Source organism: Pleurodeles waltl, chromosome 7, assembly GCF_031143425.1.
Source record: "Pleurodeles waltl isolate 20211129_DDA chromosome 7, aPleWal1.hap1.20221129, whole genome shotgun sequence".
NCBI lineage: Eukaryota > Metazoa > Chordata > Amphibia > Caudata > Salamandridae > Pleurodeles > Pleurodeles waltl.
This window is the reverse complement of record NC_090446.1, coordinates 1,488,331,978-1,488,359,537: the sequence shown is the minus strand read 5'-3', so window position 1 is coordinate 1,488,359,537 and position 27,560 is coordinate 1,488,331,978. Positions and strand designations below refer to the sequence as shown.

The window sequence follows — 27,560 nt, the reverse complement described above, 5'->3', positions numbered from 1 at the left end:
ATTTCACAAACAAATTAGCAACTCATTACACAACCAAGGCAGACGCATTGGACTCCTATTTAAAACAGAAGTAAGTAAGCAGGCCTTCTGGTTGCCCTTCTCACCCCTGTCCACCACACATCTTCAGGAACATTATTTTATCTACTTCTGCTGGCACACCCGTAAAAAAATCATCAATAACTCTTTCACTACAGGAACTTTTCTTGAAGACCTGAAAAAGGCATACATACGTCCGTTATTAAAGAAAACAAAGCTAGATCCACATGCCCCAACAACTACAGCCAATCACAAACGGACCTTTCCTTGGCAAACTGATAGAAAGAGCAGCATTTACCCAGATGTCATAATTCATTGAAAACAATTCCATACTTTCAGACTACCAAACTAGATTCCACCCAGGAAGAGGTACTGAATTGGCATTCAAAGCAATCTGGGATGATCTTTAAAACACAGTTGACTGCAATGGAGTTGCTGCACTACTTCTCTTGGACCTTTTAGCTGCCTTTGATATTATTGACCATGACACCCTAATTCAAAGACTCCACGAAGCCAGCATAAAAGGGACTGCTCTCAAATGGATTACATCCTACCTTCAAAACAGAACTAATATTATTTATTCTCCCCCTTCTCATCCAAACCCTCCCTCACAAAAGAAGGAGTCCCCCAAGGATCAATCATCTCACCTTTGCTTTCCAACATCTACATGATGTCATTACTATAATTGATCCATTATTTTCAACTCACATGCTACAACTATGCAGATGACACACAAATATTACTTAAATTGAAATACCCTAAAGACATTGAAAAGTCACAAATCTTCAGGTGCCTCCGAGCCGTTAATCAGTGGATGATTTGGAGCCATCTCAAACAAAATGCATCCAAAACGGAAATACTCACATGTGGTGATTGGAAAAATGATGACCCACTGTGCTCTCGCGGACCACCTCCTCAAGTATCCAAGCAAGTTAAAAACCTTGGAATTACCATGAACTCCAAGTCAACAATGAATGCCCAAGTGGAAAAATTAGCAGAATCAAGCTTCATCACCTTGAAGACTCTGCAACGCATCTTCCCCCACCTCGGATTTCCACACAAGGTACAGGCTACTATCTCTCTTGTACTGTCCACACTGGATTATGCCAATAGCCTCTACCATGGATCATCTCTATATACTATTACATGTAAAGCCACAAGACCACATTTCCCCTGCCTTGAGAGCATTACACAGGTTACCCGTTGCCAGAAGATCCACCTTCAAGCTGCTTTGTATAACCCACAAAGCTATACATGGAACAGGACAACTTTTTATCAGAAACAAAATAACCAAATACATTTAACAAAGAAACCTCTGTTCAAGATTGGCATCCCACCTTAGAACACCACCATATTAGAAAAAGACAATAGGTGGTACATCCTTCTCCGTCCAAGCAATCAAACTACGGAATTCATTACCCCCAAATATAAGATCCATAGATGAATATCTTGCCTTCAGAAGACTACTCAAGAGTTGGCTCTTTCCTTCCAGGAGTTCCAGGGAGTGTTGATACCATTAGGTCTTCCCACGCGATTCTATCCATATCCAAGGATAGCTTCAAGTTATTACTTTCCCTGATGAGGCCCTACATATAAATTATGAGGGCTCTGTTCTCACTAAATAAGGGTTTTCCAAATATCTAAAGGATTAGGTACGTTTATTAAGGTCCTGACGAATCGCACTAAGATCATTTTTGACTACCATTTAGCGAGAAACATGTTGACCTGTGATGTAGAGTAGCACAGGGGACCCTGTGTCTACTTGCTTCATTTATACTACTCCCCAATGTGAGAGTCAGTAATTGCTATTAATAATAATTTCTCTTTTTATGGGGAGCGTAGACATTATTTTACCATTTCCCTATTTATTGTTTTTAACCTTGTCAGAGGTATCTACACCAAATTAAAGACGTATTTATTTTCTACCTCTAGACAATTTTAACCACTACTATACCAATCCTCCACACTTCTTTTTGACCGGTTGTGCATTTCTCCTTAAACAAGATCTCCGGCAAAGAGCCCCCTCGTGGGGCCCGTCAGGCATTGCAGCGCCAGCCTGACGAGGAGCACAGCCCTATGATGAAGCATGTCACCGGTAGGTGAGTGAGGGCTTGTGCTTTAAAAGAAATAACTTTTTCTTTTCTGTGGTATGTAGAACCTATTGGTCTATGAAGAACCTTTCTTTTTGGAATCGTGTGTGCAATTTTGATGTGCATCTTTCCTTCATAACCATCATATCCAAACAGCAATGGACTGCATATGCCTCTGTTGATAAATATATACAATCTGATTATGTGTATATTCTAGATATTTACAGTTCTTTATGAAATATGTGTCGTTACTATGTCATAATAATAAATTATACACATACTCTTTAAGCCTGTTTAACAAATGTATATTTACTCACAGTTATATATATATATATATATATGTATATATATACATATATATACATACATATATATATGTGCGTTTATGTGTGTGTGTGTGTGCATGTTTGTGTGTGTATATATATATATATATATATATGTGTGTGTGTGTGTATATACATATATATGTATATATTATTCTATGCTTAACATGTTCATAGGTCATTGCATAGCTCCTACATAAGTTGTTATATTAGATACTTATCAATTCCTGCTTTCGTTTTTATATCACACTGATCAAATGTTTTATTATCATAAGCATTTTGCTGTTTAAAAATTGACGAAAGATAAATAAATGTTAGAAAAGTACACTTATTAATTAACTTCAAATATTACAAATCTTGAAAGTCTGTGTTTACTCAATACTACGTCTCTTCTCATATTATTATACACATTATTATATTCCTTGCACATATATTCCCTTACTATGTATTTCCATATCTATTTATTACCCTAGTCCTACTGTATTAGAGAAAAAATAAATAAAAATAAATCAAATCAAATCACTAAACAACATCAAATGATAAATAATGAAAGTAAAACAATTAATAATAAATACAGAAAAGAGACATCAAATTAAAAATAATAATAACAAAACTATATATATATTATATATATATATATATATATATATATATATATATATATATATATATATATATATATAAAATAATACAAAATAAAAAAATATAAATTTAATCTTGTGTAAGCTTTACTCTGTATTCCCATCACCCCATGTCTCAATCAATCTATACTCCATCCCCTCTCTGCCTCATCCCTAACCCATTGTACTACTTTCATCTCCAAAATAAAACTGCATTAGCTCTTCCCTACTCTCCCACATCCAGCTCACCCCAAACCTCAGTTTGATACCATGATCTCCCAAACAACCCTACTAACTTCTCCCTCATTTATCTCACCTTTGACTCATCCAAAAACCATCCTGCTACTATGATCTTCCTAACCCTTTCCACAGACTCTTCCCTGCTCCATCTCTCCTTCACTCATCATAAGCCTCATCCTATTACTATAAACTCCCAGTTAACATTTCTGGATTCTTCCCTCCATCCCTCCATTACTCTAGTCAATCCAACTAACAAACTCACATACCCTAATAAACTCATAATAATACTAATACTGTACTCAGATTTCCTTATTCTAATCTATCACTAATTCCTGTTAGGTACCGGACTAGCGTGCTACTCGCCAAAAAGCGCATCAATACCTTGTTATGAGTAGTAGGCGCTATATTATACTATTACACTTTCAACTCTTTGACAAGTTTCATCCCTGATTGTTACACTGCATGAAAATGTATTAAATATGCTTTATATGCTAATTTTAATTAAAGACCACTTTATATGAGAATCGCTATGCTGCCCAATAAATGAATAAGAACAATTTTTTTTTCCATAAAAGGTGAAAGTAATATGAAGGAGGCATCAGACAACATTGCTATGGACTCTATTTACCAGGTGAGTCACTCTGTCTGTCTGCTTCACATGTGTAGCTTTTACGCAGTACTCTGATCCCAAGAACTTTCTAAAATAGTTATATTATTACAGAGAATGTATTGGCCACACAGCTCTCAGTCTCCTGATCTAGCCTGACCCCACTGATAAAATGAGGCCTCTCATTGAGTAACTATGTGTAGTTTTCAGCCCCACAGTTTACTTGGGTATATCCATCTTAACATACAACACTATAATTATATCACCTATTTAATTTTCAAAGCTTGTATGACAGATGCCCTACTGTAACGGGGTTAGTAGACTGTACTTGACAACATAGCCTTTAAGAGAACTTTGCTAGGAGTCTTTGAGCAATCAGGGGTTACTGGCCTCAGTTCATGAGAAGCAGAGTTGTTTACCACTGATGCCCTGAAGCCTATCCCTGCTACTGAATCCAAACCTGACCACCACATAGTCTCCTTTAGCACTTGGTTCTCAGGTTAGTGAAATCGAGCAATCCAAGGCTTGCTCCAGGAGGAAGTGTTGATTAGTGGCTCAGCACTCTATATGATCAAGAGACAATCATTAACCTGTGGTGGAGCCAGTATGTGAGCTAATGAAAACAAACACACTTACAAATTACCAAAAGCTTTAGAAAAATTACTGTTTATAATAGGCACATGGCTTTTGTTATAGATACTAATGGGGAATAGATTCTTCCATAATCTGGGGCAGCATTTTAATGCATAGTGCATTGGCTTTTGGCCTATGGAGGAATCTCAGTTCTGGCTGAGGTTCATCTTGAGGATTCGCTCTTCCCATGCTCACATTCACAGTTCATTCTACCTACCATCTCAGATTCAATACCAAAGTACCAATGTGTCCCTTCTGTCCTTTTGTAGGCATTGGTGAGGTCTAGCTGAGTAAAATGAAAAAATACCAGCTTGGCATCATGGTTCGGCATGTTGGCATTCCATAGTTTAGCTGAAAGGGCACCCACATAAAATAATTGTTGATGAATAATTATAAAATGAGTGGATTGCAAGCTTCTGGGACAGTGGCAGTGGGGCCTCTACTGCTCCAGCAGCTTTGCAGCTGGTCAGCCTGGCCCTAAGTGAGGCACTAAATCTTGTTTCTGTTTTAAAAGTATTCTTAACGTGTTACTATTATAGTGAAATGTAAAGTACGTTAGACGGCACTCCCTCCACTAGGATGGCAGGGGACATCCATTCACCAAGCTCAGCAGCGATCTCTGCCTCTTGATAGAACCCTTCATCATGGTGGATCCCATCAAGGTACAAAAACTTTGGTGGATGGCCACTGTTCATTTTGATGAGTTTCAAAAACAAACTCCCAAAATTCCATATACCAATGAATTGAAAAACAAAAAAATGAATGGTGCACACACTCAAAGTGTTTCCCCTGAGTGTAAGGGTCATTATTTGACAAAACCACCAGTTTTGGCCTGGTGGTAACAAATAGTAAAGAAGGACATCAGATCATCCATCCTAAATAGAGGAGGGTCTGTAATTGTGGACATTAGAGGAAGCTTTCCCTTGACTGAGTGAAGAGGTGGGGAAAAGTTGCTATTCTCCCAGCCTTAAAAAGGGCAGGCAGACCATCAGTTTGGCAAACTGGGTACACCTTTGCAACAGAGTACCCTTTGCTATGAACTTTGAAGCTGCCCCCAATTCATTGATGCCCAACTGCAAATAAAAAGCAGCTGCAGAGAGCATATTGAAACACATAGTATTCTGTAAATCTAGCAACATGCCCAAAACCTAATTACTACACAAAACAGCAGAGGCAACCATACTTTCTTAAAGGTTTAAGCAATGTAAAGAGCCCAAACCCCACTTATAGCGTGATTTAGTACAAGACTTCATAGACTAGAGGCAGTACAGGTAGTCAAAGCCTTCATATGTTCCATTTTCTAGCTCCTTGAAAATTGGCGCCCACGTAATCAGCATCAATCATTTATTCTGTGTTGTCACTGCTTAGGATTCATGGTCAATTGTTTTTTCCTTTCATGTGTTTTTCTATTTTAAATGTTCCCCCTTGAATTCAAAAATCCAATGTGTTATGCAACTATGCCATGAACTATTTACCAGTGGCTACAAAAATCTTAGACACTCGCTGGAAACATTGATGTAATTGGGTATTACAAGATTATTAACAAACCAGTGAATAAAATAATATGTAAAAGTATGGTTGCCATTATTTCTTTAACATTTCTCTCCTTGTCCTCCCTAGCAATGCCCCCTGAGTCACCTATGCTCCCACTACTACATGTCCACCCCTCCATAGCAACCCCTAGGCTATGCCCCCAACTTTAGCTGCACATGTAGGTCAAAGGATGATGAAAATAATGAGTGGTGGAAGAGATTAAAATGTAAGCAAGGATTCCAAAAGAGCACAGGACAATCCTTGCTTTCTGTGGCACAAGGCAACCCATGGCTATAATTTAGGGGTCACGAGGAATCGTGGTAGTGACTCCTAGCTTGCCGACTGCTACCCCTAGCATCTTCCTAGTGACCCAAGGGGTAGAAGTGCAATAGGTTCCAAAAATACTTAAGGATTTATTTCAAGCACAAGCAAAAGAAGGTGTAAATCAGACATTACAGATAGAAACAAAACTGTAGACCAACAACACAAACACTCTCATGCACGTACATTGTAATGCAAACTCAACCTCTTGGATGTCCAGATATATTCATATGGTAAAAATATGTCTATATTTGAGAGAAACTGTGACAAGACTTTGCTGAAACATCCAGCACTACGTGTCCTTGTCAGGGCTACGAAGTGCTATTATAAGTTATACGTACTGAGAATCTACTTACTCAACAATTAAGAATGACCCATCAAAGGGCACTGTAAGCTCTATTAAAATAGCAATATTATACAAACAATAAAGTGTGTTATGCTAAAAAGTGGAGATGCTTCTAATACATCAGAGTTTAAAGTCAAGCAGAGTTGATGCCATGCTTGCCAGTGGTCCATTGAGTAGATTGAACTAAGAGTGAATACTTACATCAGGCTGTGTGAAAACTCTGGGAATTAATGTGTCTGAGTCAACATGAGAAGACATTTGCAGAAGTTCTTCAAGTTAGCAATCAGATAGATGTTGAAGGAAAGCTCACTAAACTGAATGATAATTGCTACAAATGTGATATTCAGAAGGTCATGAACTTGAATCCCACTGTGCAGATTCAGCCTTCAGTGCCTCTTTTCAGTATATTAAGCATCGTAAATGGAATAGTAGCAACATTTGCTATTTACAGCACTTAGAAATGAAAGATATGTACTTGGACGTCATTTAGGGTTTGCCAGCAATGTGACCTCTAATTTGCCCTTTATTATCCCTAACATCATCATTGCTACCCCTGGGACAGACATCTCAAGCGGTATGTTAAGGATTTCCAGGTGTGGGCCGCATTCTATTAAATATGGTGCATCCCTGCATTGTGAAAACGAATGAACGCGGACTAGTGTTATCTGCAGAAGAGTGTAAATTAATCCAGGCTGTGGATGGCTATTTGGATTAAAACTATGTCAGTCAACTGTGTTGTCTCTACAAAATCCCTAGTAGCTGGTATAAAAGATGTCCCACCACTTGACAATAAAGACAAGCACATGTATTTTAATGGGATGATTGAATATTGAAGAAAAAGAAACTGTATTAGAAGTTTTGCAACCATAATGGAGCCACTAAGAAGGCTATTTCCCAAAGGAGCAGAATTCACATGGAAGAAAGAACAATAAGAAGCTTATGATAATGTCAAAAGAGTTGCAAGCTCTCACACTATGGGGCAGATTTAAGAGCCCCTTTCCCCACTTTAGTGCCACCTAAGCTTCATTTTCTGTATGCTAAGGCAGTGCTAAGCAGATTTACAAAGTGGTGCAATGCATTTTAACCCCTTGCTCTACAGTATGCCTGCCACAGGCATAATGTATGCAAGCAGGGTATTTCTCCTTTAGAAGGCACCAAAAAACTGGTGCAGTGAAATTTAAAAGATTTCAGTGCACCATTCTTTCAGCAATTTTTAACACCTGCTCTTAGCAAGCGTTAAAATGACGCATCCTTTTAAATCAATGGGCCTCCTTGCACTTTGCTACACTAGCGACAATATTTTGGACTCTGTTGTAGCAAAGCACTACAAAAGCATAAAAAATGTTGACGCTATTCTTCTAACTATGGTCATAGTGCACTGTATCTCAAATACAGTGGACACATGGTGGCGTTAGGGTGGCGCAGGGGGGCGCAAGAAAGGTGACGCTGCATTGGATGCAGCACCACTTTTCTTAAATTTGGCCCTATGTCCCTTCAGCATTTCCCAAAACTGGGGCATATTGAAGAGCCCCTTGGTCTGCTGTTGCATCACTTTTTTGACGCAACGGCAGCACAAAGCGTGAAATCCTATCTATGAGGCCACACAAAACCACTCATATTTATGGCCAAGTCGCACAGTGGAGGGCAGACAAGGTAATTCAGCTACTATTAACTTTACAGGTGTGCCATTCCTACTAAGAACTAGTATATTTTGTTACGTAAAAAGTTTTTATTTTAGAGTATTTTTAAATACCAATTTATATTACCAGCTATAAGAATACATTTAAAATACCACTAAACCGAATACATTTAAAATACCACTAAACCTTTATTGACATACTGGCAGGGTAGGAGGCTGGCGTTTGGAAGTGTGAATAAGGGGTGATTGAAAAAAAATCGCAACTTCTGCAATTTGAGAGGCTTATATGGTCTGATCATTCCTAAGTCACCTATTCTTATCATGCATCAGAAAGAGTAGGGAAACATGCTCTTGGAATAGAAGGCACCCACAGTGCACCTTCCCTGTCTCTGTCACTGGTCTGGGGGCAGTTACAGAGCACCTCCCTCTCCCTGTCGCTCTTCCAGAGGCAGCCACAGTGCACCTTCGCTTTCTCTGCTCCTCTTCTTGAGGCTGCCACAGTGCGCCGTTAAAGTCTCTGTGGAGTTTCTGGAGGCAGCCACAGTGCACCCTCCCTGTCTCTGCTTCTTTTCTGGAGGCTACCACAGTGCACCGTCGATGTCTCTGTCACTCTTCTGGAGGCAGCCACAGTGCACCTTCCTTGTCTATGGTCCTTTTCTGGAGCAGCCATAGTCCACCTTCCCTGTTTCTGTGCTTTTCTGAAGACAGCCACAGTGCACCTTCCCTTTCTCTGTAGCTCTTCAGGAGGCAGCCACAGTGCACCTTCCCTGTCTCTGTCGCTCTTCTGGAGGCAGCCATAGTGCACCTTTCCTGTCTCTCCTGCTTTTCTAGAGGCAGCCACAGTGTTGCTTCCCTATCTCTGTCGCTCTACTGGAGACAGTCGCAGTGCACCTTCCCTGTCTCTGGCACTCTTCTGGAGGCAGCAACAGTGCACCTTTCCTCTCTCTGTCACTTTTCTGGAGGCAGCCATTATGCACCTACCATGTCTCTGTCGCACTCTTCGAGGCAGCCTCAGTGCACCTTCCCTGTCTCTGTCCCTCTTCTGGAGACTGCCACAGTGCACCTTCCCTGTCTCTGGTGCTCTTCTGGAAGCAGCCACCGTCTACGTTCGATGTCTCTGTCGCTCTTCTGGAGGCACCCTCAGTGCTCCGTCACTGTCACTCTTCTGGAAACAGCCACAGTGCACCTTTGATGTCTCTGTCTCTCTTCTGGAGGCAGCCACAGTGCACCTTCGATGTCTATGGCGCTCTTCTGGAAACAACTACAGTGCACCTTCGATGTCTCTGTCACTCTTCAAGAGGCACCCTCAGTGCACCTTCCCTATCACTCTTCTGGAGGCAGCCACAGTGTACCTTTGATGTCTCTGTCACTCTTCTGGAGGCAGCCATAGTGCAGCATCCTTGTCTCTGTTGCTCTTCTGGAAGCAGCAGCAGTGTGTTTTCCCTGTCTATGGTCCTCTTCTGTAGCGAGTCACAGTGCAATTCCCTGTCTCTGTCACTCTTCTGAAGGCAGCCACAGTGCACCTTACATGTCTCTTTCGCTCTTTTGGACGCAGCCACAGTGCAACTTCCCTGTCTGTGACGCTCTTCTGGAGGCCGTACTGTGCACCTTCGATGTCTCTGTCGCTCCTCTGGAGGCTGCCAAAGTGCACCTTTCCTGTCTCTGCTGCTCTTCTGGAGGCAGCCAAAGTGCTGCTTCCTTGTCTCTGTCACTCTTCTGGAGGCAGCTACAGTGCACCTTCTCTGTCTATGTCACTCCTCTGGAGGCAGCCACAGTGCACCTTCCCTGACGCTCTTCTGAAGGCAGCCACAGTGCACTTTCTCTGTCTCTGGTCCTGTTCTAGAGGCAGCCATAGAACACCTTCCCTGTCTCTGTCACTCTTCTGGAGGCAGCCACAGTGCACCTTCCCTGTCTCTGTCACTCTTCTGGAGGCAGCTAAAGTGCACCTTCCCTCTCTCTGTCACTCATCTGGAGGCACCCTCAGTGCACCTTCCCTTCCTATGGTCCTCTTCTGGAGGCTGCCACAGTGCACCTTCCCTGGCTCTGTCGTTCCTCTGGGGCAGCCAATTTTCACCTTCCCTGTTACCCTTCAGAAGCACTCTCAGTGTACTTTCCCTGTCTCTATTACTCTTGTGGAGGCACTCTCGGAGCAACTTCCCTGTCGCTTTTCTGGAGGCTGCCACAGTGCACCTTCTCTATTTCTGTCCCTCTTCTGGAGGCAGCCATAATGCACCTTTCCTGTCTCTGCCCCTCTTCTGGGGGCTTTCACAGTGCACCTCCTCTCTCTCTGTCGCTCTTCTGGAGACAGCCAAATTGCACCTTTCCTGTCTCTGTTACTCGACTGGAGTCACCCTCAGTGCACCTTCCCTGTCACTCTTTTGGAGGCAGCCACAGTGTACCTTTGATGTCCCTGTCACTGTTCTGAAGGCAGCCACAGTCCCCTTTTGATGTCTCTGTCACTCTTCTGGAGGCTGCCACATTGCACCTTCCCTGGCTCTGTCCCTCTTCTGGAGTAACCTTCAGTGCACCTTCCCTGTTTCTTATCTGGAGACTGCCAAAGTGCATCTTCCCTGTTTCTTTCACTCTTCTGGAGGCACCCTCACTGCACCTTCTTTGTCACTCTTCTGGAGGCAGCCACAGTGCACCTTCAATGGTTCTGGTGCTCTTCTTAAAGCAACCGCAGTGCAACTTCGATGTCTCAGTCACTCTTCTGGAGGCAGCCACAGTACACCTTCAATGTCTCTGTCACTCTTCTGGAGGTACCCTCAGTGCACCTTCCCTGTCGCTCTTCTGGAGACAGCCACATTGCACCTTTGATGTCTCTGTCGCTCTGCTGGAGGCAACCACATTGCACCTTCCCAGTCTCTGGCGCTCTTCTGGAAGTACCCACAGTGTACCTTTGATGTCTCTCTCGCTCTTCTGGAGGCATCCTCAGTGCACCTTCCCTGTCACTCTTCTGGAAACAGCCACAGTACACCTTCAATGTCTCTGTCTCTCTTCTTGAGGCGGCCACAGTGCACCTTCGATGTCTCTGATGCTCTTCTGGAAGCAGCTACAGTCCACCTTTGATGAATCTGTCGTACTTTTGGAGTTAGCCTCAGTGCACCCTTGATGTCTGTATCACTTTTCTGGAGGCAGCCACAGTGCATCTTCTCTGTCTATGGTCCTCTTCTGGAGCGAGCCACAGTGCACCTTCCCTTTCTCTTTTGCTCTTCTGGATGCAGCCATAGTGCACCTTCTCTGTCTCTTACACTCTTCTGGAGGCAATCACAGCGCACAGTTAATGTCTCTGTCACTCTTCTGGAAGCCGCACTGTGCACCTTTGATGTCTCTGTCGCTCCTCTGGAGGCTGCCACAGTGCACCTTCTGTGTCTTTGTCGCTTTCCTTGAGGCGGCCACATTACACCATCCCTATCTCTGTTGCACTTCTGGAGGTAACCTCAGTGCACCTTCCCTGTGTCTGGCCCTCTGCTGGAGGCAGCCACAGTGCACCTTCCCTGTATATGGTCATCTTCTGGAAGCAGCCACAGTGCACCCTCAATGTCTGTCGCTCTTCTGGGAGCAGCCACAGTGCACCTTCACTGTCTCTGTCGCTCTTCTGAGGCAGCCACAGTGCACCTTCTCTGTCTCTTTTGCACTCCTGGAGGTAGCCTCAGTGTGCCTTCCTGTCTATGTCCCTGTTCTGAAGGCAGCCGTAGTGCACCTTCCGTGTCTCTGTCGCTCTTCTGGAGGCAGCTACGGTTCACCCTCCCTGTCTCTTTTGCACTTCTGGAGGCAGCCACAGTGCACCTTCCCTTCCTTTGCTCTTCTTCCGGAGGCACCCACAGTACACCTTCCTTGTCTCCGTTCCTCTCTGGAGGCAGCCACAGTAACCTTTGATGTCTCTGTCGCTCTCCCGGAGGCAGCTACAGTGCACCTTCTTTGCTTCTGTTGCTCTTCTGGAGCCAGCCACAGTGCAACTTCCCTGTCTCTGCTCCTCTTCTGGAGGCAGGCATAGAACACCTTCCCTGGCTCTGTAGCTCATCTGGAGGCAGCCACAGTGCACTTTCCCCCTATTTGTAACTCTTCTGGAGGCAGCTACAGTGCACATTTCCTGTCGCTTTTCTGGAGACAGCCACAGTGCACCTTCACTCTCTGTGTCTCTCTTCTGGAGGCAGCCACATTGTACCTTCCCTGTCTCTGGTCCTCTTCTGGAGCCATCCACAGTGCACCTTCCCTGTCTCTGTCCCTCTTCTGGAGCCAGCCACAGTGCACCTACCCTGTCTCTGCTCCTCTCATGGAGGCAGCCACAGTGCACTTTGCCTGTCTCTGGCACTTTTATGGGGGCAGCCATTGTGCACCTTCCCTGTCTTTGTCACACTCCTCGAGGCAGCCTCAGTGCACCATCCCTGTCTCTGGCCCTCTTGTGGAGGCAGCACAGTGCACCTTCTCTGTCTCTGTCACTATTCTGCAGACTGCTGCAGTGCACCTTCCCTGTCTCTGGTGCTCTTCCGGAAGCAGCCACCGTCTACCTTCAATGGCTCTTCTGGAGGCACCCTCAGTGCAACATCCCTGTCACTCTTCTGGAAACAGCCACAGTGCACCTTCGATGTCTCTGTCTCTCTTCTGGAGGCAGACACAGTGCACCTTCAATGAATCTGTCGCTCTTCTGGAGGCTGCCACAGTGCACCTTTGATGTCTCTGTCATTCTTCTTGAGGCAGCCAATGTACACCATCCCTGTCTCTGTTGCAATTCTGGAGGTAGCCTCCGTGAACCTTACCTGTCTCTGGCCCTCTTCTGTAGGCAGCCACAGTGCATCTTCCCTGTCTCTGTCACACTTCTGGAAGCAGCCACAGTGCACTTTCCATGTCTCTGTTGCTCTTCTGGAGGCAGCCGCAGTGCACCTTTCCTGTCTCTGCTCCTCTTCTGGAGGCAGCCACAGTGCACCTTCTCTGTCTATGTCACTCCTCTGGAGGCAGCCACAGTGCACCTTCCCTGTCGCTCTTCTGGAGGCAGCCACAGTGCACCTTCCCTGTCTCTGTTGCTCTTCTGGAGGCAGCCACAGTGCACCTTCCCAGTCTCTGTCGCTCCTCTGGAGGCAGCTACAGTGCACCTTACCTGTCTTTGTCGCTTTTCTTGAGGCAGCCAGAGTACACCATCCCTGTCTCTGTCGCACTTCTGGAGGTAGCCTCAGTGCACCTTCCCTGTCTCTGCTCCTCTTCTGGAGGCAGCCACAGTGCATTTTCCCTGTCTTTGTCACTCTTCTAGAGAAAGCCACATTGCACATTCCCTGTCTCTGTCACACTTCTGGAAGCAGCCACAGTGCACATTCCCTGTCTCTGTTCCTCTTCAGGAGGCAGCCACAGTGCACATACCATGTCTCTGTCACTCTTCTGGAGGCAGTCACAGTGCACCGGTGATGCCTTTGTCGCTCTTCTGGAGGCAGCTACAGTGACCCTTCCATGTCTCTGTCGCTGTTCTGGACGTAGACACAGTGCAACTTTCCTGTCCCTGCTCCTCTTCGGGAGGCAGCCACAGTGCACCTTGCCTGTATTTGTCACTCTTCTGGAGACAGCTACAGTGTACATTCCCTGTCACTGTTCTGGAGACAGCCACAGTGCACCTTACCTGTCTGTGTGGCTCTTCTGGAGGCAGCCACAGTGCACCTTCCCTGTTTCTGTCCCTCTTCTGGAGGCAGCTATAGTGCACCTTTCCTGTATGGGTCATTCTTCTGGAGGCAGCCACATTGTACCTTCTCTGTCTCTGGTCCTATTCTGGAGCCAGCCACAGTGCACATTCCGTGTCTCTGTTGCACTTCTGGAAGCAGCCACAGTGCACATTCCCTGTCTCTGTCACACTTCTGGAAGCAGCCACAGTGCATATTCTCTGTCTCTGTCACTCTTCAGGAGGCACCCTCAGTGCACCTTCCCTGTCTATGGTCCTCTTCTAGAGTGAGCCACAGTTCACCTCCCTGTCTCTGTCGCTCTTTTGGAGGCAGCCACAGTACACATTACCTGTCTCTTTCGCTCTTCTGGAGGCAGCCACAGTGCACCTTTGATGTCTCTGTCACCCTTCTGGAGGCATACATAGTGCACTGTCCCTGTCTCTGTTGCTCTTCTTGAATCAGCCGCAATGTGTCTTCCCTGTCTATGGTCCTCTTCTGGAGCGAGCCACAGTGCACTTCCCTGTCTCTGTTGCTCTTCTGGAGGATGCTATAGTGATCCTTCGGTGTCTCTGTCGCTCTTCTGGAGGCAGCCACAGTGCACCTTCCCTGTCTCTGTTGCTCTTCTGGAGGCAGCCACAGTGCACCTTCCCTGCCTCTGTTGCTCTTCTGGAGGCAGCCACAATGCACATTCCCTGTCTCTGCTCCCCTTCAGGAGGCAGCCACAGTGCACATTCCATGTCTTTATCACTCTTCTGGAGGCAGTCACAGAGCACCATTGTTGTCTTTGTCACTCTACCGGAGGCAGCTACAGTGACCCTTCCTTGTCTCTGTAGCTCTTTTGGAGGCAGCCACAGACCACCTTGCCTGTCTCTGTAGCTCTTCTGGAGGCAGCCACAGTGCACCTTCCTTGTATTTATCACTCTTTTGGAGGCAGCTACAGTGCACCTTCCCTGTCTGTGTCGCTCTTCTAGAGGCAGCCACAGTGCACCTTCCCTGTCTCTCTTCTGGAAGCAGCCACAGTGCACCTTCCCTGTCTCTGTTGCTCTTCTGGAGGCAGCCACAGTGCACCTTCCCAGTCTCTGTCGCTCCTCTGGAGGCAGCTACAGTGCACCTTACCTGTCTTTGTCGCTTTTCTTGAGGCAGCCAGAGTACACCATCCCTGTCTCTGTCGCACTTCTGGAGGTAGCCTCAGTGCACCTTCCCTGTCTCTGCTCCTCTTCTGGAGGCAGCCACAGTGCATTTTCCCTGTCTTTGTCACTCTTCTAGAGAAAGCCACATTGCACATTCCCTGTCTCTGTCACACTTCTGGAAGCAGCCACAGTGCACATTCCCTGTCTCTGTTCCTCTTCAGGAGGCAGCCACAGTGCACATACCATGTCTCTGTCACTCTTCTGGAGGCAGTCACAGTGCACCGGTGATGCCTTTGTCGCTCTTCTGGAGGCAGCTACAGTGACCCTTCCATGTCTCTGTCGCTGTTCTGGACGTAGACACAGTGCAACTTTCCTGTCCCTGCTCCTCTTCGGGAGGCAGCCACAGTGCACCTTGCCTGTATTTGTCACTCTTCTGGAGACAGCTACAGTGTACATTCCCTGTCACTGTTCTGGAGACAGCCACAGTGCACCTTACCTGTCTGTGTGGCTCTTCTGGAGGCAGCCACAGTGCACCTTCCCTGTTTCTGTCCCTCTTCTGGAGGCAGCTATAGTGCTCCTTTCCTGTATGGCTCATTCTTCTGGAGGCAGCCACATTGTACCTTCTCTGTCTCTGGTCCTATTCTGGAGCCAGCCACAGTGCACATTCCCTGTCTCTGTTGCACTTCTGGAAGCAGCCACAGTGCACATTCCCTGTTTCTGTCACACTTCTGGAAGCAGCCACAGTGCACATTCCCTGTCTCCGTCACTCTTCAGGAGGCACCCTCAGTGCACCTTCCCTGTCTATGGTCCTCTTCTAGAATGAGCCACAGTTCACCTCCCTGTGTCTGTCGCTCTTTTGGAGGCAGCCACAGTACACATTACCTGTCTCTTTCGCTCTTCTGGAGGCAGCCACAGTGCACCTTTGATGTCTCTGTCACCCTTCTGGAGGCATACATAGTGCACTTTCCCTGTCTCTGTTGCTCTTCTTGAATCAGCCGCAATGTGTCTTCCCTGTCTATGGTCCTCTTCTGGAGCGAGCCACAGTGCACTTCCCTGTCTCTGTTGCTCTTCTGGAGGCAGCCACAGTGCACCTTCCCTGCCTCTGTTGCTCTTCTGGAGGCAGCCACAATGCACATTCCCTGTCTCTGCTCCCCTTCAGGAGGCAGCCACAGTGCACATTCCATGTCTTTATCACTCTTCTGGAGGCAGTCACAGAGCACCATTGTTGTCTTTGTCGCTCTACCGGAGGCAGCTACAGTGACCCTTCCTTGTCTCTGTAGCTCTTTTGGAGGCAGCCACAGAGCACCTTGCCTGTCTCTGTAGCTCTTCTGGAGGCAGCCACAGTGCACCTTCCTTGTATTTATCACTCTTTTGGAGGCAGCTACAGTGCACCTTCCCTGTCTGTGTCGCTCTTCTGGAGGCAGCCACAGTGCACCTTCCCTGTCTCTCTTCTGGAAGCAGCCACAGTGCACCTTCCATGTCTGTGTTGCTCTTCTGGAGGCAGCCACATTGTACCTTCCCTGTCTCTGGTCCTCTTCTGGAGGTAGCCACAGTGTACGTTCCCTGTCTCTGTCCCTCTTCTTGAGGCAGCTATAGTGCACTTTCCCTGTCGCTCTTCTGGAGGCAGCCAAAATGCACCTTCCCTGTCTGTGTCGTTTTTCCTGAGGCAGCCACATTGTACCTTACTGTCTCTAGTCCTCTTCTGGGGCCAGCCAAAGTTCAACTTCCCTGTCTCTGTCCCTCTTCTGGAGGCAGCCACAGTGCACCTTCCCTGTCTCTGTCCCTCTTCTGGAGCCAGCCACAGTGGACCTACCCTGTCTCTGATGCTCTTGTGGAGGCAACCACAGTGCTGCTTCCCTGTCTCTGTCGCTTTTCTGGAGGCAGCCACAGTGCACCTTCCTGTCTCTCCTCCTCTCATGGAGGCAGCCACAGTGCACCATTCCTTGTCTCTGTTGCTCTTCTGGAGGCAGCAACAGTGCACCTTTCATGTCCCTGTCACATTTCTGGAGGCAGCCACAGTGCACATTCCCTGTCTCTGTCGAACTCCTCGAGGCAGCCTCAGTGCACCTTCCCTGTCTCTGTCGCTCTTCTGGAGGCAGCAACAGTGCACCTTCCCTGTCTCTGTCGCTCTTCTGGAGGCAGCCACAGTGCACCTTCCCTGTCTCTTTCGCTCCTCTGGAGGCAGCTACATTGCACCTACCCTGTCATTGTCGCTTTTCTTGAGACAGCCACAGTACACCATCCCTGTCCTGTCACACTTCTGGAGGTAGACGTTCCCATTGCACATTCCCAGTGTCTGTTGAACTTCTGGAAGCAGCCACAGTGCACCGTCGATGTCTTTGTCGCTCTTCCGGAGGCAGCTACAGTGAGCCTTCCCTGTCTCTGTTGCTCATCTGGAGGTAGCCATAGTGCAACTTCCCTGTTTCTGCTCCTCTTCTGGAGGCAGCCACAGAGCACCTTCCCTGTATTTGTCACTCTTCAAGAGGCAGCCACAGTGCACCTTCCCTGTCTATAGTCCTGTTCTGGAGACTGCCACAGTGCTCCTTCTCTGTCTCTGGCACTCTTCTGGAAGCAGCCACTGTGTACCTTCGATATCTCTGTCACTCTTGAGGAGGCACCCTCAGTTCACTTTTCCTGTCACTCTTCTGGAAACAGCCACAGTGCACCTTCGATGTCTCTGGCGCTCTTCTAGAAGTGACTACAGTGCACCTTCGATGTGTCTGTCGCTCTTCAGGAGGCACCCTTAGTGCACCTTCCCTGTCACTCTTCTGGAGGCAGCCACAGTGCACCTTTGATATCTGTCACTGTTCTGGAGGCAGCCAAAGGGCACCTTCCCTGTCTCGGTTGCACTTCTGGAAGCAGCCGCTGTGCACCTTCCCTGTCTATGGTCCTCTTCTGGAGCGAGCCACAGTGCACTTTCCTGCCTCTGTCCCTCTTCTGGGGGCAGCCACAGTGCACCTTAGCTGTCTCTTTCGCTCTTCTGGAAGCAGCCATAGTGCACCTTCCCTGTCTGAGACACTCTTTTGGAGGCCGCACTGTGCACCTTTGATGTCTCTATCGCTCTTCTGGAGGCAGCAACAGTGCACCTTCTCTATCTCTGTCACTCTTCTGGAGGCAGCCATGGTGCACCTTTCCTGTCTCTGTCGCTCCTCTGGAGACAGCCACATTGCACATTCCCTGTCTCTGTCGCTCCTCTGGATGCTGCCACAGTGCACCTTCCCTGTCTCTGTCACTCCTCTGGAGGCTGCCACAGTGCACCTTCCCTGTCTTTGTCGCTCTTCTGGAGGCAGCAACAGTGTACCTTCCCTGTCTCTGTCGCTCTTCTGGAGGCAGCCACGGTGCACTTTCCCTGTCTCTTTCACTCCTCTGGAGGCAACCAGAGTGCACCTTCCCTGTATTTGTCCCTCTTCTGGAGGCAGCCACAGTGCAACTTTCATGTTTCTGTCACTCTTCTAGAGGCAGTCTCAGTGCATGTTCCCTGTCTCTGTGGCTCTTCTGAAAGCAGCCACAGTGCACCTTCCGTGTCTCTGTCGCTCTTCTGGAGGGAGGCACAGTGCACCTTCCCTGTCTCTGTTGCTCTTCAAGAGGCAGCCACAGTGCACCTCTCCTGTCTATAGTCCTCTTCTGGAGACTGCCACAGTGCTCCTTCTCTGTCTCTGGCGCTCTTCTGGGGGCAGCCACAGTGCACCTTATCTGTCTCTTTCGCTCTTCTGGAAGCAGCCATAGTGCACCTTCCCTGTCTGTGACACTCTTTTGGAGGCCGCACTGTGCACCTTCAATGTCTCTATCGCTCTTCTGGAGGCAGCAACAGTGCACCTTCTCTATCTCTGTCACTTTTCTGGAGGCAGCTATGGTGCACCTTCCCTGTCTCTGTCGCTCCTCTGGAGACAGCCACAGTGCACTTTCCCTGTCTCTGTCGCTCCTCTGGATGCTGCCACAGTGCACCTTCCCTGTCTCTGTCGCTCCTCTGGATGCTGCCACAGTGCACCTTCCCTGTCTCTGTCACTCCTCTGGAGGCTGCCACAGTGCACCTTCCCTGTCTCTGTCGCTCTTCTGGAGGCAGCAACAGTGTACCTTCCCTGTCTCTGTCGCTCTTCTGGAGGCAGCCACGGTGCACTTTCCCTGTCTCTTTCACTCCTCTGGAGGCAACCAGAGTGCACCTTCCCTGTATTTGTCCCTCTTCTGGAGGCAGCCACAGTGCAACTTTCATGTTTCTGTCACTCTTCTAGAGGCAGTCTCAGTGGCTCTTCTGAAAGCAGCCACAGTGCACCTTCCGTGTCTCTGTCGCTCTTCTGGAGGGAGGCACAGTGCACCTTCCCTGTCTCTGTTGCTCTTCAAGAGGCAGCCACAGTGCACCTCTCCTGTCTATAGTCCTCTTCTGGAGACTGCCACAGTGCTCCTTCTCTGTCTCTGGCGCTCTTCTGGGGGCAGCCACAGTGCACCTTATCTGTCTCTTTTGCTCTTCTGGAAGCAGCCATAGTGCACCTTCCCTGTCTGTGACACTCTTTTGGAGGCCGCACTGTGCACCTTCAATGTCTCTATCGCTCTTCTGGAGGCAGCAACAGTGCACCTTCTCTATCTCTGTCACTTTTCTGGAGGCAGCCATGGTGCACCTTCCCTGTCTCTGTCGCTCCTCTGGAGACAGCCACAGTGCACTTTCCCTGTCTCTGTCGCCCCTCTGGATGCTGCCACAGTGCACCTTCCCTGTCTCTGTCACTCCTCTGGAGGCTGCCACAGTGCACCTCCCCTGTCTCTGTCGCTCTTCTGGAGGCAGCAACAGTGTACCTTCCCTGTCTCTGTCGCTCTTCTGGAGGCAGCCACGGTGCACTTTCCCTGTCTCTTTCACTCCTCTGGAGGCAGCCACAGTGCACCTTCCCTGTATTTGTCCCTCTTCTGGAGGCAGCCACAGTGCAACTTTCATGTTTCTGTCACTCTTCTAGAGGCAGTCTCAGTGCATGTTCCCTGTCTCTGTGGCTCTTCTGAAAGCAGCCCCAGTGCACCTTCTGTGTCTCTGTCGCTCTTCTGGAGGGAGGCACAGTGCACCTTCCCTGTCTCTGTTGCTCTTCAAGAGGCAGCGACAGTGCACCTTTCCTGTCTATAGTCCTGTTCTGGAGACTGCCACAAAGCTACTTCTCTGTCTCTGGCGCTCTTCTGGAGGCAGCCACCGTGTACCTTCGATATCTCTGTAGCTCTTCAGGAGGCACCCTCAGTTCACTTTTCCTGTCACTCTTCTGGAAACATCCACAGTGCACCTTCGATGTCTCTGGCGCTCTTCTAGAAGCAACTACAGTGCACCTTTGATGTCTCTGTCGCTCTTCAGGAGGCACCCTCAGTGCAACTTCCCTGTCACTCTTCTGGCGGCAGCCACAGTGCACCTTAGATGTCTGTCACTGTTCTGGAGGCAGCCAAAGTGCACCTTCCCTGTCTTGGTTGCACTTCTAGAAGCAGCCGCTGTGCACCTTCCCTGTCTATGGCCCTCTTCTGGAGCAAGCCACAGTGCACCTTATCTGTCTCTTTCGCTCTTCTGGAAGCAGCCATAGTGCACCTTCCCTGTCTGTGACACTCTTCTGGAGGCCGCACTGTGCACCGTCGATGTCTCAATCGCTCTTCTGGAGGCAGCAACAGTGCACCTTCTCTATCTCTGTCACTCTTCTGGAGGCTGCCACAGTGCCCCTTCCCTGTCTCTGTCGCCCTTCTTGAGACAGCCACAGTGTACTTTCCCTGTCTCTGTCGCTCCTCTGGATGCTGCCACAGCGCACCTTCCCTGTCTCTGTCACTCCTCTGGAGGCTGCCACAGTGCACCTTCCCTGTCTCTGTCGCTCTTCTGGAGGCAGCAACAGTGTACCTTCCCTGTCTCTGTCGCTCTTCTGGAGGCAGCCACAGTGCACCTTTCCTCTCTATAGTCTTGTTCTGGAGACTGCCACAGTGCTCCTTCTCTGTCTCTGGCGCTCTTCTGGAAGCAGCCACTGTGTACCTTCGAAATCTCTATCGCTCTTCAGGAGGCACCCTCAGTTCACTTTTCCTGTCACTCTTCTGGAAACATCCACAGTGCACCTTCGATGTCTCTGTCGCTCTTCTGGAGGCTGCCACAGTGCACCTTCCCTGTCTCTGTCGCTCTTCTGGAGGCAGCAACAGTGTACCTTCCCTGTCTCTGTCGCTCTTCTGGAGGCAGCCACAGTGCACCTTTCCTTTCTATAGTCCTGTTCTGGAGACTGCCACAGTGCTCCTTCTCTGTCTCTGGCGCTCTTCTGGAAGCAGCCACTGTGTACCTTCGATACCTCTGTCGCTCTTCAGGAGGCACCCTCAGTTCACTTTTCCTTTCACTTCTCTGGAAACATCCACAGTGCACCTTCCCTGTCTCTGTCACTCCTCTGGAGGCTGCCACAGTGCACCTTTCATGTTTCTGTCACTCTTCTAGAGGCAGTCTCGGTGCACCTTCCCTGTCTCTGTTGCTCCTCTGGAGACAGCCACAGTGCACTTTCCCTGTCTCTGTCGCTCTTCTGGATGCTGCCACAGTGCACCTTCCCTGTCTCTGTCGCTCTTCTGGAGGCAGCAACAGTGTACCTTCCCTGTCTCTGTCGCTCTTCTGGAGGCAGCCACAGTGCACCTTTCATGTTTCTGTCACTCTTCTAGAGGCAGTCTCAGTCCATGTTTCCTGTCTCTGTGGCTCTTCTGAAAGCAGCCATAGTGCACCTTACGTGTCTCTGTCGCTCTTCTGGAGGGAGGCACAGTGGACCTTCCCTGTCTCTGTCATTCTTCTGGAGGCTGCCTCTGTGCATCTTCGATGTCTGTCGCTCTTCTGGAGGCAGCCACAGTGCACTTTCCCTACCTCTGTCACTCTTCTGGAGGCAGCTACAGTGCACATTCCCTGTCTCGGTCGCTCTTATGGAGGCAGCCACAGTGCACCTTTCCTGCCTTCAGAGCTCCTTCACTGCCTGTCTCTATACGCTGTATCGCTAGTTATCTCCCATTCTCTGCATCAAAAAAAACCCTCCCTGAATCTCTGAAAAACTGGTGTAAAATGGGCCAGAGGCAGAAGTGGAATTCAATACTCAAAAAAAATGACTCAAGATAGCAGGCTAGCTTGTCTTTGCAACCTGATGTGGGGTGTCTCCGGAAACGTTTGTGAACATGGACGGCACTCTTTCAATGGATCGTATCTACGAGAAAACATAAACTAATCTACATTTGAAACCCCAAACAAAGATCGAGATGTCTCTGGGTTTTCATCCTCTCTGTGTTAGTCATGGGTGCACTGCGGGCTTGGTGTGCTCCTTTTACGGAGGCCGAGGATGGACCTTTTCAGTCAGTGTAAATGAGCTGGCAAACGGTCACTAATGTTCACCTAACAATCCACCTGCCTACGTGCCACTGGATAAAAATAATAAATAAGAACCCCAAACTGCCACTGAAACACAAAAAACTCAATTTTCGTGTACTGATTGGAGGGACGGGAAAAGTACAGGTGTAGGATTTCGGGGATGGAGTGGGGGGGGCGTTCAATGTCCCACAGAGTCTTGCCAAACAGTCAGAAGTAGGATTGCCCCCTTGACGCTTTCCTACCTGCATGAACAGTTTTTGTTTTTTAATTTGCAGCCGCTGCAACGACTATAACAAAAAATTACCCAAAGATGGTATTTTTTTGCCTAGTCAGCACTTACTTCAAACAGTAAATATGAGAAGAAAGCACTTTAGTATAGATTCTGCAGCTGCTGTAATAACCCCTGAGGGATAAAAAAGAAATTTGATACAGGCAATTTTCTATAAAGTTCTATTTAGGTGTCCTCTCTGGGCCTATGCAGTCTTAAAATATTAATTTCCGGTATTTTTCTCTTGCAAATGTGACTCAGAAGTGACAAAACTAAGTAATTTGATTAACTTTGTTGCCATTTCGCATTTGGTCTGTATACTTTGGGGGTGTTTTAGACTTGAGTTGAGGGCATGGCTGGAAGAAGGGGTCTTAAGGACTGATTTAAAGTTTGGCAGATGGTTACTCCATCACAAACGAGACGGATATCCTGTCCGTCATAATATGATTTCCGTAGACCACACCCTTTGTGAAGGAGTAACCCCATCCTTCAAACTCAAAATCAGGCCCTTAGTTTGGAGGTAAAGGCTGAAGGCCATGTGAAGGTGGCTGGAGCATTTTGCCGATCGGATCATCCCATGACACTTCTGTGGTTAATAAAGAGAGAGGGTTGAGGGGGAAAGCGGAGGAGCAAGGAAAGACAGGGGGAGAGAAAATAGTCCCTCAGATGCAGTGTAATGTAAGGTCTGATAGCAGTAGAAGAATGCATTACCATCCACTCAAAACATGGCAAGACTGAAATGCTCCCCGGAATAACAAAACAACAAATTGGGTGGAAATCTATTGAATCAGGAGCAGTGAAGTGGCATAGACCGCAAAGCCATCCATTCATGTGCAAATGACTGACCCATAGTCTATTCTAAATATATGATATGTTGAGTATTTATATAGTGCGACAAATACACCTAAGACAGACCTGGTACTGAGGGAAAGAAGGGCAAGGGGGAAAAAGACATCGCTGAACTGCAGCAAAGAAGGATAACCTACTGAAAAAGAGACTCCAACAGAGAGCTGGAAGAAACAGATGTATCATTGGAAGCCCATCAGCATGGTGTGTGCAGCGGTTACCTCATTACTCAGCAAAACAATAAAAAATCCTGCACAGTTTTTGCACCCAGAGAGTACAGAAAAGACCAAACAGTCAGTGGGTAAGGTGTGAGAGGACATTTCAAGGAAGATTGACTGTAACCAACACAATCAAGAAAACATACCTGAGAATTCTAGGGTGGAAAGTCCTAAAGTGCTTTTTTGGATCAAGAATGGGTGCTACATACTCTTAAAAAGACAGATCCCACTTCATATCAACACTTTGACTAGGGCCCATGTGCATAGAATTTGGGTGGGCATACTATGAAAAGTGCAAGATCACCAGCAGAAGTGACTCGTCCCTCTTCTAGTACATCCTTAACCTTGTCAAGATGCAGACCCTGGCCTTTATTTCTTGTGTTGCATCCTCCTGGGCAGGCTTACTTTACCAGTGTTCTACTGCATTTCAGCTAGGTTTGTTTCATATAAATAAGACAATATTTTCATAGTCTCACATGTGAAGGTGTTCTGGGTCCAAGTTTGCCCTCTCTGCCAAAGCACGTCCTTTCTAGTCACTCCAGCTACAAGTCTCCTTTGAAAACCATCCTACAATGGGGCTTTCTCTGTTGGTTCTGGGATAAGGCTCCATCTCAACTTCCTTGTCTCAGTATCTCTCATCTTTTCTGCTGGTGCTGCTGAGCTTTCTTCTCAAGTCAAGATGGTTAAAAACTTCTGGCTCCAGAAGACAAGCACTTAGCACACTCTGAGGGCACATTCAAGAAACCAAGGCATCATTTGAAAATCCACCCCTAAATTTCATGTTTGCAGAAAATGAGTTAAGTCAGCATCTTCACAGGTATGTTCTCAAGCTTCACACTATGAAAAGAGCAACAACAAATTATAAACTTTCCAAGTGGGTTTGAACTGTAGCTGAGAACAGCAGGAGACTGGTTGGCACAGACAGCTAACCAAGTTTTGTCCAGATAGCACTGCAAGAGATGTTTGGGTTGAGTGCTGATTGCAGTCCATCACCTAAATAAGGGCGACAGAAGGACGGCGAACACAGAATCACCTTCAACCTAAAGCAGAAAATCACTATCTTCACTACACACAGTAGCCCTGATAATATGTGTCCAGGAGGAGTAGGTGCTGCTTATCACACTAGACAAAACCTGACTCTTCGATGTTTCAGGCGTTTTAAGTTCACCTATTCTGAGTTTTTGCAGAATGAAATGTAAATTACCGCACCAAAAGCTTAATGTTACAGTAAATACTGTACTGTTTTCCCTGTTAAAATCGAGAAGGTTTGAGCTGCCGAAGTTTAACTAAGGGTGGGGTATTTCAAGCTCCCTGTAATTCTGGCAGGTAAACACCACACAACTCAGAATTATGACCCACTAAACACTGGGGGATGTGCAGGGGTCAGCAAATACTGACCGGCTCATGATCAGTGCCCGTGTGTTTACATGGAGGACACCCACATAACCTATACTTTCAGTGAACACCACACATGTGCCCCACCATACAACACATAGGGGGTCATTCTGAACCTGGCGGCCGGTGACCGCCAGGGTCACCGACCACGGGAGCACCGCCAACAGGCTGGCGGTGCTCCCAAGGGCATTCTGACCGCGGCGGTTCAGCCGCGGTCAGAAAGGGTAAACCGGCGGTCTCCCGCCGGTTTACCGCTGCCCGATTGAATCCTCCATGGCGGCGGAGCGCGCTCCGCCGCCATGGGGATTCAGACACCCCCTACCGCTATCCTGTTCATGGCGGGAAACCCGCCATGAACAGGATGGCGGTAGGGGGTGCCGCGGGGCCCATGGGGGCCCCTGAAGTGCCCATGCCAATGGTCTGCTTTGCAGACACTGAAATACGCGACGGGTGCAACTGCACCCGTCGCACCCCTGCAACTACGGCGGCTCAATTCTGAGCCGGCGTCCACGTTGCAGGGGCATTTCCGCTGGGCCGGCGGGCGCTCTTTTGGAGAGCGCCCACCGGCCCAGCGGAAATGTTTGAATGGCCGCCGCGGTCTTTTGACCGCGGTGCGGTCATTTGTCGGCGGGACCTTGGCGGACGGCCTCCGCCGTCCGCCAAGGTCTGAATCAGGCCCATAATCACTGTGAAGTTCGGAAGCCCTGTCATAGGAACATTAATGTATTTTGGTCGTTTTTGTCAATAGAATGACTCTCAATGGCGTAAGTTAATGCCCCTGCTTCTGTATATTTCAATCAGTTGCTATCAATGGTCACTCTTCCCATAGGCTGGTGAGGGGTATGTACTCGCCCCTACTAGGAGCATCGCAATATAGCATGGAGCGATTCCAGTATGCTTGAGTAGAGAAGGAAAACCACATGTTGAGCCAGAAAACCTACAAATAACATTAGCTTTGTTCCTGAACATAATTATGCAATTGAAAAGAGAACCTAAACACAATGGAAATAAAAATAATGCCTAGATACCCTGGATGTATAGCTGTATGGGCATGCCCTCAAAGATCATCTTTTCTTTCTTTCAGGAACTTCAAGGGCAGCAAATGCATATTTACAGTGTACTGAAGAAAGAAGTAGATTGAATCACTGCACGAGTCCACTGCTGGAGCTCAGGCTACACTGGCAGAATGTCCACCTGTTAATGTGTCTACCTGTTTTCTTGTTCAGCTTTCCATCACAAACAGCAACATTATGCAATGTCTCAATCACTTGTTTATGGTGTTCCTACTTTCTACATATCAGGTTATGCACAAGCATTATCCTTGTGTATGACGTTTTTGTTGGAAATGACCCACCGACCATTTAAATAAATACATTAATTTTATAGCAGTTGGCACACATAGGTCAAGAAGCACTTTTTGGTTGGGGACGTTTGTGCCACTCTTTATCCCTGGTAATTGCATAGCCAACTTGTTAATTTATAATATGTAGTTATTATGTGCTGTTATGTTGCATTGTGTAGGTCATGGTATGTTGTCTCCTTTAGACATGTTGATTTATTTCCCACTAAAAGTTCCCATGGCAAGTCCCCAGTTACCATTACTTAAGTTGCTAAAATAGCACAGGTACAGTTCTTCAACTGCATTAGGCAATACTCAGCCCAAATGTGTGGCAGAGATGGAGTCTAAACTTAGCGTTCACAAAGCTCGCTTTATGTGATATGGCCTCTGGTGTCCTAAGTAGATGGAGAGCTGGAACAGTGCTATTTTACCATCTTAAACTGTGGTAAATGGTTTGCATGCCACCTGAGGCTTGTGGTTTTTGACTAGAAATATATAAGCATTTGTTGACATATCTAAATAAAACAAAACATAGCATATAACACTCTAGGGTCATTCATTAACAGTTTGTCAGAGCACAGGTCTCGGAATTTAGCCCAGCACCTCTAATGAGGGCTTAAGCAGTCCAAATATCGTTTACTTCCTTTGTTCAGCGCTTTTTGACAATACTTTCTATAAAACCCTAGAATTGCAATAAACATTGAATTGCTCCCCGGAGAGAGTTGCATCACACATAAGAGTTGTTCTTCAGGCACACTTGTGTTTTGTGTCCTTCATTGTTTTTCCTTTGTTGTTTGCTACCCTCCCTCCTTGGTTGCTGGTTACAAGCCAGTCAGGTGCACTAATGATGTAGAGCTTTATGGTGGCCTTGACTTTCCTAGGGGCCATATTTACGACCTGGTTTACATCAAGGTTTCACCACACAATGTGGTACATGCATGACGCAAAGCTTTATGATTGATGAGGCAATGCAAGTCCACCTTGCGTGGCACTGAGTGGCTTCATAAATC

General features: G+C 47.5%; 1 protein-coding gene across 5 annotated transcripts in view; it reads left to right on the top strand.

Moving 5' to 3' along the window:
* Window positions 1–27,267, top strand: part of LOC138246553 (sialic acid-binding Ig-like lectin 7) — a 229,930-nt gene extending 202,663 nt beyond the window's left edge. For all 5 annotated transcript variants that reach the window (XM_069201225.1, XM_069201227.1, XM_069201226.1 and 2 more), the window contains 2 exons: window positions 3,885–3,940; window positions 26,296–27,267. In XM_069201225.1, coding sequence (XP_069057326.1) covers window positions 3,885–3,940; window positions 26,296–26,352 — 113 coding nt within the window. In that variant the 3' untranslated portion in view covers window positions 26,353–27,267. The remainder of the gene's footprint in view (window positions 1–3,884; window positions 3,941–26,295) is intronic.
* Window positions 27,268–27,560: the final 293 nt, after the last annotated feature.